At 40.8% G+C, this 10,304-nt stretch overlaps 1 protein-coding gene across 1 annotated transcript in view; it reads left to right on the top strand.

The window, feature by feature from the left end:
• The first annotated feature begins 393 nt into the window (after nucleotides 1-393).
• TTC12 (tetratricopeptide repeat domain 12) overlaps nucleotides 394-10,304 on the top strand; it is a 50,946-nt gene continuing 41,035 nt past the window's right edge. Inside the window, exons 1-5 of the mRNA XM_064268335.1 lie at nucleotides 394-549; nucleotides 1,109-1,130; nucleotides 1,750-1,827; nucleotides 2,714-2,835; nucleotides 7,372-7,431. Coding sequence (XP_064124405.1) covers nucleotides 403-549; nucleotides 1,109-1,130; nucleotides 1,750-1,827; nucleotides 2,714-2,835; nucleotides 7,372-7,431 — 429 coding nt within the window. The 5' untranslated portion in view covers nucleotides 394-402. The remainder of the gene's footprint in view (nucleotides 550-1,108; nucleotides 1,131-1,749; nucleotides 1,828-2,713; nucleotides 2,836-7,371; nucleotides 7,432-10,304) is intronic.

Raw genomic sequence — 10,304 nt, 5'->3', positions numbered from 1 at the left:
GCTGTACTTATATGTTTGTCTCCCATGCAAGATCGTAAACTCTTAAAAAAATAAGGGTCCTTTTTTATTCATCATTGTGTCTGTGTTATTCAGCATATTATCTAACTCATAATAAGCGCCCCATAAGTTACTGTTGAATTAAATAATGGGTTACAACTCTCTTCCTTGAAGACCATGGTTAAGTTCACCTACAGCTTTCTCCTGGCAAAATAAATCCTGTTTTTAATTTTTTCTCATTGGTTCTAATTTCTCTAATTTTTGCTTTCTACTCAGAACCTTCTTTAAGTTCTTCCCCATGGGATTTTCCACATCATCTTTCCCGGTGAACAGAGTCTTTACTTTTGAAGACCTTGTTTGTTTGGTTCACATCTGATTTCTTTTCTAGCCAATTTAATTCAGGGGATGAATTCTGATGACCCAGTTGTGCGGCAGAAAGCTGTCCAGGAGACAGAAAAAAGACTACTGCTTACAGAGAAAGACCAAGAGGAAGACGAATGCAGGACCACCTTGAACAAGACCATGATCAGTCCTCCACAAGCTTTTGCAAAGGTTTTGTTTTTCTATTATGGAGTCATACAAATAGATACTGTGAGGAAGTCTGCGTTAAGCAGAGCAAGGAGTAGTTTAATCCCAAACTGTCTGGTGAGGCTGAAACAGTCTGTTGTTTCTTAGGTTCACACAAGGAAGTATAAACATTTTTTTTTTATTGGTCTTTCTGGGTCATCTTTAAATAACCCTTTGGGTTTGTTTTATTAACAGTTTGGTCCCTCACCTTCCTGAGCTTATGACCTTTATTTAAGCTGTACTGTTAAGGTCATATATTCTAGCAACTCATATTCCCATCCAGTGCATACAACCACAGCTGGGTCCCTCGACCTGGGAAGCCTTGTTTCTGCAGACTCAGCCCCATAGTGATTGAGCCCCTAATCAGATCTGCTGATTTAAATCAGGTTCCTGGAATTATACGCCCTGCCATATTGGTAGATAAAGGAGATGACCTGACTTCTCACTTAAAAATAATTTGCCTCCTTGTTTTGTATGGTGTATAAAACAGAGAGTGGTTTTAAAAATCTGTTTCTTTGTTTTTATGATAACCTGTGTCCTGCAGAATGCAGATGAGATAAACTCAGGTAAGAACAGCATCTCTCTTCCCAATATATATTGTTTATGTAGGATCAGTTTTTATTGATTGTAGCCTCCAGAGCCTTAAATTATAGCCTCCAGGCTTAAAACAACCCATGAGCAAAAACCTACTGATCATCCAATTCTGTTGCCAGTGGTTAGAGGGGTCAACACACAGAGGTTTTTCTCAATTTTTTTGCTGACCAATTTTTTGTAAACTGAGTTCACTTATTCTGTATTGTCCAATTTACCCTTAGCTGTTCAAGGGATCCAGATAGTTTTGGTATTGCTCTGCTCAGGCGCTTATTATGCTAAGTGGAATAAAAAAGTCTCTCTTCAAAGAAAAATTCTTTTGAAGGCATAATTCAAATTTGAAGCACAGTCATAGCCATCATGTATAATAATACATCACACAGATTACCATTTAATGTCAAATTTAGAAAATGTCATCTCAGTTGTCTCAGAATTTGTGTGTGTGTGTGTGTGTGCACGCTTGTGCCCACATGTGTGTGCATGAGAAATGTGGCTCTAAAGCTCTACGGTAGCTTTCTTCTGAATTTAAGCTAAAGAACTGATTATGGTATTTGGATTTTTCTTTTTAAATATTTGAAATTACCCTGCTGTCAGCGGCCTTCTTGGTATCTTTAGAGAAGGATGCAAAGGAACGAGCCAGGAGGAGACGAGAAAACAAAGTCTTCGCGGATGGTAATTATCAGTGTTTGCTTTTCAGTTGCTGGGATGATTTGTGGCAACAGAGCACATGCATCTATATGCTGATGTTTGAGGACATCAAGATTCCCAATCAGTGAGTTTGCCGTGGCCTCGAGGCAATGGGACCTGGTCAGGTAGCCATCACTGGTGGCCTGCTCTCTCTGCCTGCTGTAACAAGCAGGGAGCAGTCCATAAGCCTCGGTCGGCCTCCACAGCCAACCCTCTTTCCAGAGCATGTGGATGGACTTAACAGATCAGATTTTAGGTACTTCTTTCATTCTAAATGTTAAGAGCAATACTAAATAATGCTTGGGAGGCAGGAAGGGATTGAGTGAGGTGCCACTGGCTACCCTCAGGCATAGATGGAGAAGTATAGATGAAAAATAAAACAAGAGAATAAAGATGTGAGAAGACAAAAGAGAAATAAAGGGTCGGGGGAGGAAAGAGGGTGAGAGGGTAAAGATACATTTGACTGAAGAGGGCTTTCAGCATTTACCTTCTACCTCCCAGGTCCTACTGGAGTGTGTGCTGCAGGTCTGGATGGTTCCATATTTATTAGAAACTTGTCTGACCCACTTTATGAGACATTGATTGTGTAGACTTGGTATTTGTGGCAAGCTTGGAGTGGTTCTGACCCTGAGGCAGAAACATTACTTTTTCTGAGAAGTTAATTAGAAGACTTGGGGGAGGATTTGGAGAAAAAGATGTAAATGAAGAAGCCAGTCCTGTAATAACTGCAGAGAGAGACAAGTGACAAGTCCACTTTGGATTCATGAAGCTGTGACCTTCAAAGTAGAGCTTGGGAATCAAGGAAATACAGCCTGGAGTAATTTTCCAGCATGTGGTTACGAGCTCACCTGTATGGCTTTTCTTCTCGTAGCCCTAAAGGAAAAGGGGAATGAAGCATTTGCCAAAGGTGATTATGAAACAGCTGTCCTGTGCTACAGTGAGGGTTTGAAGAAGCTGAAGGACATGAAAGTGCTGTATACCAACAGAGCCCAGGTCAGTAAGCCAAAAATGTGTCCATGGAATTTTTTCAGGGAACTGTAACCACTAGGCTTGTGAATGCAGAGAAAGACAATACTAGATGGTACCAATGATGTACTGGTAAGTGTTTAACAGCCAGCTCTTGTTTGGGGTATGGGAGGAGCTGATCAGTATGTTGTTGTTGTCGTTGTCGTCGTTATTAATTGCTGTTGAGTTGGCTTCTACTCATGATGACTTCATGTACAATGTAACAAAACATTGTCCTATGCTGTCTTTACAATCCTTGGTATGCTCGAGTCCATTGTTTTTGCCACTCTGTATTTTGAATGCCTTCCAACCTAGAGGGCTCATCTTCCAGCACTGTATCAGACAGTATTTTGATGTGATCCTTAGGCTTTTCATTGGCTAATTTTCAGAACCAGATCACCTTTCTTCCTAGCCTGTTTCAGTCTGGAAGCTTCACTAAAACCTGTCCATGTGGAGTAATCCTGCTGGTATTTGAAATACCAGTGGCATAGCTTCCAACATCACAGCAATCAATACCCAAACCACCACAGTATAACGAACTGACAAATAAATGGTGGGATTTGTCTGTAGGGTTTGCCAATTGTCATGCTGTAAATACTATCACCACGGTATGATTTCAAGCTATCAACTTACAATCACTAAAGGAGGAGTTGGGAAGAGCTAAGTACATAACTGGCTTTCTTGAGAGTCTAAGTCAGCCCAGCACATCACTGATGGTAACCGGGCACTTTTCCATGTGGATAAAGGAGAAAATAATGGAATGATGTGACCTATAAGACCTTGGATCCTGCCACCACTGGGATTGCCCAGCCTTCTTTCTGATGGTAGTCCAGACACCTAAGGGCCATCCTCCAGTTGATTTCTTGCTCATTGTATCAATCCCTCTTTGATTAAGATTCTATGGCTGGGGTCAACTGGATAACAAGTGGGCAAATTTCTCAGGAATTTTGAAGTTCTGAAATCACCAAGATGGCAGTTTTGTATCACAGGGGATCTCCGTTTCCTGGAACGCCAAGTAAAAACCACCACCCAGTTGTTAATTATCTGCTACTTAACTGCCACCTACTTTTCCCCCTATGCTTTATTTATAATAGATGTTCAATAAGTCCTTGCGGAATTACATACAGTTGGAGGAGAAGGTTGATGTTCCTCAGTTGAGACAAAAATGTCTTGGAAAAGTCAATGAATCTGTATGTAGTAGGATTTCTTTGCTACCCAGGCCTGGAAAATTGGCAAATTCATGAGCCACCGTCATCTGATAGTCAGGGTATGTAAGCAGGAACCGTGTGAAATGAACTTGATACCATGTCATTTACCAGAGGAGAGGAGGCAGCAGAGCCCTCATCAGCTCCAATTTCTGTAACTCAAGATGAAGAACATCTTTCTGTGGTAGGTTAAGAAGAATATAGAAGACAAGCAACAGGACATTAGGAGGTCAGAATGTCTGGAGAGTGACAGTGATTTAATGATAAATCCAATCACACTATAACCTCATTAGTTTAGCAGCTTGAACAATTCAGACTAGAGTTGAGGTGTTATTTCCTCACTCCATTTGTGGGGGAAAAAAATGTTATTAGGAAGCAAACTGGTAAATAAGATGGCCAGAGGTTGATTTAGGCTTGATTTTATCACTTTCACAGGATTACAAACTTTTTGAGGGTAAAAACTACCACAAACTTTTCTCCTCCAAATGCTTGGTTTATAATTGATGTCCAGTAACTCCTTGCTAAGTTACATAAATACACAAGAGCCAAAACAATGGGCTAAAATATACCAACGATCAGGACTGGGCAGTGTTTCATTCTGTTACACGTAAGATTGTCGTGAGTTGGAGCCGGCTAACAACAACAAGTTACGTAAGATTGGAGGCACAATAAATCCATTTAAGGAAATTAAGTTTCTGGTGATACTTCAAAAGAATCATTTAATACAAACAATTAACATGCTAATTATAGTTTATTTTTATTTGTCATTAAATGTAGTCTCCAAAAGATCTACCTACTGATGCTTGCTTGATGCAGAGTCGTTTGTTACTCTGAAGTTATTTAAAGCAGTAAAATTAAATTGCTTTACAATGGTGTGTCCTTCAGACTTACATCTAATGCAGACTATATATACTTTGAGTCAGCTAAATTAGTTACATTTTTACTGTAAAAAAAAAAATTTTTTTTTTTTGAGTCAGCTAAATTAGTTACATTTTTACTGTACTCAAGTTTAAACAGCGCTTTTTTTTTTTATTAGTTCTGAAGAATCACATTAAGAACAAATGTGGATAAATACAAGTTAGTGCAATGAAAAGCTCTGGGGAACACAAAATGTGCTTCCTGGTGTTAGGAATGTTTTGAACCATTGACTGTTTTTAAAACGCCTCCCTAATTTGCATTCAGTGTTGTAGAGCACTTAGTAAGGATCCTGCGAATTGAGTGCTGCTGCTAGCTAGAGAGGAAGCCTCCCCTTTGATGCCTTTGTTTTTCTCTTGGAGCTAATGTTATGATCAATAGCTTGCTGGCGTAATTTAGATAAACCTGCAGTTTAATTGCTATTTGGGAAAAAATAGTTCTTTTTAAAATGTGGAAAAGCAAAAAAGAATGGGGGAAGTTACAGGGTGTTGAATCCAAGCCTTAAAAAAAAAAAAAAAAGAAGAAGAGAAATAGAAAAATAAAAGGCAGTGCAGAGAACTTGTTGAAGCCCATAGACTTTTGGGAGTCTGTATGTACCCGCCAGGTGCTCATTGAAAACTCCATGGGGCGGTTCTACTCTGTTCTATAGGGTTGCTATGAGTCGGCTCTTCTGTTGGTGAGTGATGGGCCCTTGCAGAAGTTGCTTATCCTCCTGGTACTTTGTTTGCCTTTCTTAACATTGTGGTGATAATTGCTGCTTCTTAAGAATTCTTGTTAAGAATGTATTGAACAGCCATTGTGTCCAATAATTAATACAGTGGTTATAGTAACTACTGTACTTGTTTTACACAGCTTTCATTTGTTAATATGCTGCTAGTTCTTTGAAACTATAAATGAACTAAATTCTTAAGTTGGTTTAGTTGATTAGAGCATAGAATTCTGAGTAAATCCTTGATTTTCAAGACTTTCCTTAATTCTAGAGGACTCCAAAAGACTACCGCAAGGCATTTGGCATCAAGGTTTCATGGTGATGGTCTGACTCTTAAATGTCAGCCTGTTCCCTCTGTCTATCTCTTCCTTCCTGCTGCTCTCATGAGACAGAAGCAGAACTTTTTATCATTTTTTTCTTTTTGTTAACAGCTTTATAGATATATAGCTCACATACCATACAACTCACCCATTTGAAGGGTACAAGTCCATGGTTTTTAGTCTGTTCACATAGCTGTGTGGCCACCACAGCTGATTTTACAATGTCCTCGTCACCTTTGTCAAACAGCCTGTACCCTTCAGCTGTCACTCCCAAGCCTCTCCACCCCAACCCCCCAGCTCTAGGCAACCACTAATCTACTCTCTGTCCGTATAGATTGGCCTAGCCAGGACATTTCTTATAAATGGAATCATACAGTGTGTGACCTTTTGTGACTGGCTTCTTTAACTGAGCATAATGTTTTCAAAGTTTATCTATGTCGTAGTATGTGTTGGTACTTCATTTCTTTTTACTGCCAAACGATATTCTGTTGTATGGATAGACCAGATTTTGTTTATCCATTAATCAGTTGGTAGATATTTGGGTTGTTTCTACTTTTTGGGCTATTATGAATAATGCTGCCATGTACATTTGTTTTAAGTTTTTGTGTGGACATAACTTTTCTCTTGAGTATATACCTAGAAGTGGAATTACCAGGTCACAAGTTAACTCTATAACCTAGTGAGGAACTGCCAAATTGTTTTTTAAAGTGACTATAGCATTTAACATTTCTTCTTTTAATACCAGCAATATATGAGAATTCAAATTTTTCCACATCCTTGCCAGCACTTTTTATTATCTGTCTCTTTGTTTCTCTTTATCATTTGGTTTCCTTCTGGAATACTCAGAGCAGGGTGGTCTCCAGCAACTAGCCGTTCCTTTGTGGATGTGGTTAATGCGCTGGATATCTTCTGTCTGTCCCTCCAGACCCTTGTCTACCTTGCTTTGTGCCCTCTGGCTTCCATTTGGGTTCAGCCAGTGAGAGTTAGGGTATTTATCCTCCCAGCATCAGCCATACTAAAGGCCTCAGTTCCTGTCAGGCAGATCTTTTTTGTCTAGCTACCCTCTCCATTTTTTGTAAGTTTCTTCCACCTTCTGCCCCTGCAGTTCTAGTGGTGATAACAGCTGTCCGCTGTTGCTTGCCCTGGGATTCTATAACATCCCTTATTGTTTTCCCTAAGCCCTGCCTTCACCATTTAAATAGTCCCTTTATTAAACTCTCCTCTGTTGCCCGGTAGCAGTGTGGCATCTGTTTCCTGCCGAGACCCCAGCTGATACAGTTAGGGACCAGTTATTCCTCGTCACCATGTTACTGTTTAACTAGAGACTGCTTGATGCGGAGTTCTGTGTCAATATCAGTTATTTTTGTCATTACAGGCCTATATAAAACTTGGGGACTACCAAAAGGCACTAGTGGACTGTGACTGGGCTCTAAAGGTGAGAGACTTTCTTTTCCACATGATGGTGTTGGGTTTGCTCGGGCCAGGTGTGTTAGAAAGTCCTGAAATAAATAGAAGTAAGCTGCCAGCGTATCATGGGAAGAATAGGTATGGGCTCTGCAGTCAGAGCCTCAGTTTCCTCATCTATAGAATTGTTGTGAGGACTATGATAATGAGCATAAAGTACCTAGCTCAGAGTAAGAACTCCACAGAAGCTGCTGTTATTATTGGTTCCTCACAGTTTTATATTGTAAGGGCTCGCTCTTTACTATTGTGGTATTAGACACTCTTCTCCATGTAATGGTGGGAATACCCTCTTCTGTCTTCTAGAGCCAGCCATGGGAGCTTGTTTCTGCAACGTTGTCATTCTTCCTCATCATTGTGTCTTTTTCCCTCCAGCCCTAATAATTTCAAAATACAGCATCCCCTATTTGTAGAGGACTAATCAGAAGAAAGAATTCCTATTGTTCAGCCTCGATAGCAGTCAGGCCCAGGCAAATAGCATAATACTGTCCATGGTATTTCCTCCGGGACCTGCCAAAATAGAGAATCAAACAGGGATGGAAGTGAAGACTCTTGATGGAAATGTTAGACGGTTTTTAAAAGAGAAATGGCATGATCATTTCTAGGGATATTATTTCAGATAACTAAATATTTAAATAATCCTTAATCTACATCCCCTTAAATTACCCCATCATATGGGGCTTTAACTAAATAACTGAAACCAGTGCTTCTCAGACTTCTCACTGACATGCTGCTAACAGCAGAGGAGAACAAACATGAGCCCCCAAGGGTCTGGGGGCAGAAAGCATGAAATGTCTTTTAAGACATGTGTTTTGTCTTAAAAATCCTTGCAATTTTTGCATTGTACGTCATAAAATTTGTGTTTGTTACAATATAGAAAAGATTGTTTTTTAAATAACTTACAGTCAAGTAAAATTGAGGTGCCAGGAGAATGTGCCAAGTTCATCCTGAGGTTTAGGGAATGAGCATGGCCCAAAACAAGAGCACCGTTTCATATTAACATACTAGCAACACCCACTTGTTTAGTCTGTATTGCAAGGGCAAGGGCGGAGAGAAGCAGGATGAGTTGGAAACCCACCTTTACTGATAAACCAAAAAAAAAAAACCGTCTCTAAACCAGTTGCAGTGGAATCAGTTCTGACTCATGGCGGCCGCATGCGTTTCAGAGTAGAACTTCGCTGCATAGGGTTCCAATGCCTGTGGCTTTCCTGAAATAGATCACCAAGCATTTCTTCCGAGGAGTCTCCAGGTGGATTCAAACTGCCAACCTTCTGCTTAGTCGCTGTCTTAGGCTGAGTTCTTTAGAGAAACAAACCAGAGAAGTGTATATATGTGTATATATATATATATATATATATGGAAACCCCGGTGGTGTAGTGGTTAAGTGCTACGGCTGCTAACCAAAAGGTTGGGAGTTCAAATCTGTCAGGCACTCCTTGGAAACTCTATGGGCAGTTCTACTCTGTCCTACAGGGTCGCTATGAGTCAGAATTGACTTGACAGCACTGGGTTTGGTTTATGTATATATAAATATATACAGAGAGAAAGAGATTTATCTCAAGGAAATGGCTCATGTGGTTGTGGAGGCTGGCAAGTCCCAAATCTGTGAATCTGTGGGTCAAGCATCAGGCTGGAGGCCTCTCCCAACTCATGGTGGCAGGGGCTGATGAACTCACAATCAGCAGGTCAGATGACAGGCTACTGGCTCCCAGGGCTGCGGAAGCTGGTGAATCCCAGAATCGGTAGGTCAGATGACAGGCTGATAGCTCAGGTTCCAAGAATTGGAGATCAGATGATGATGAGCCAGATGCAAGATCCAGAGCAAGGGAGAGCCTTGCCAGAGCATCCATATATATATATTGGATGCAGGCCACACCCCCAAGGAAACTCCCCTTACATCAGAGTAAGGGTGTGACTTGGGTAAGGGTGATACTTGAGTAAGGATGTGACGTGAGTAAAGGTGTGACTTGAGTATAGGTGGGATTTAAGTAAGGGTGTGAGTTGAGTCATGCCCTCTTGTAAGATACGCGCCCCACACCAATCCCACCTCATTAAGATATAGAGGCTAGTGTTTGTAACATATAAGAGAATAATTACATAATATCACAAAATGGAAGATAATTACATCAGATCACAAAATGGAGGATGACCACACAATACTGGGAATCATGGCCTAGCTAAGTTGACACATATCATTAACCATCACAGTGGGCTAGTACTTAACCATTTGCACCACTCAGGTGGCCTATACCTTTACTAATAATGGTTCATAAAACACTTTTTGTTGTTAGCTGCCAACAAGTCAGCCCCCATGACCCCACGCACAACAGTCCTATGCCATTCCCATGACCAGTTGTGGTTTGGACCGTTGTGATCCATCGGGTTTTCATTGACTGATTTTCAGAAGTAGATCAGCAGGCCTTTCTTCCTACTCCATCTTGGTCTAGAAGCTCTGCTGAAACCTGTTCAGCATCATAGCAACAAGCAAGCCACCCATCCACTGACAGATGGGTGGGGCTGGGCATGAGGTGCATTGGCCGGGAATTGAACAAGGTCTCGTGCATGGAAGGTGAAAATTCTCCCACTAAGCCACCAATGCTACCCATTGCTATCAAATTGATTCTGACTCACAGCAACCCTATAAGACAGAGTAGAACTGCCCCATAGGGTTTCCAAGGAACAGCTGATGGACTCAAACTGCCAACCTTTTGGTTGGCAGCTGGGCTCTTAAACACTGCACTGCCAGGACTCCTGTGCTACAGACCTTTCAAAACTAACATTTGAAGTTGTTTGATTTCCTTATCCCTTAGAAGATACAATGGTATAGTCTTTAAGTTATGAAAGCTG

The sequence above is a fragment of the Loxodonta africana genome, chromosome 15 (genome assembly GCF_030014295.1).
Source record: "Loxodonta africana isolate mLoxAfr1 chromosome 15, mLoxAfr1.hap2, whole genome shotgun sequence".
In the NCBI taxonomy this organism is placed as follows: Eukaryota; Metazoa; Chordata; class Mammalia; order Proboscidea; family Elephantidae; genus Loxodonta; species Loxodonta africana.
The sequence above is the reverse complement of the archived record's forward strand: the minus strand, read 5'-3'. Positions and strand labels throughout refer to the sequence as shown.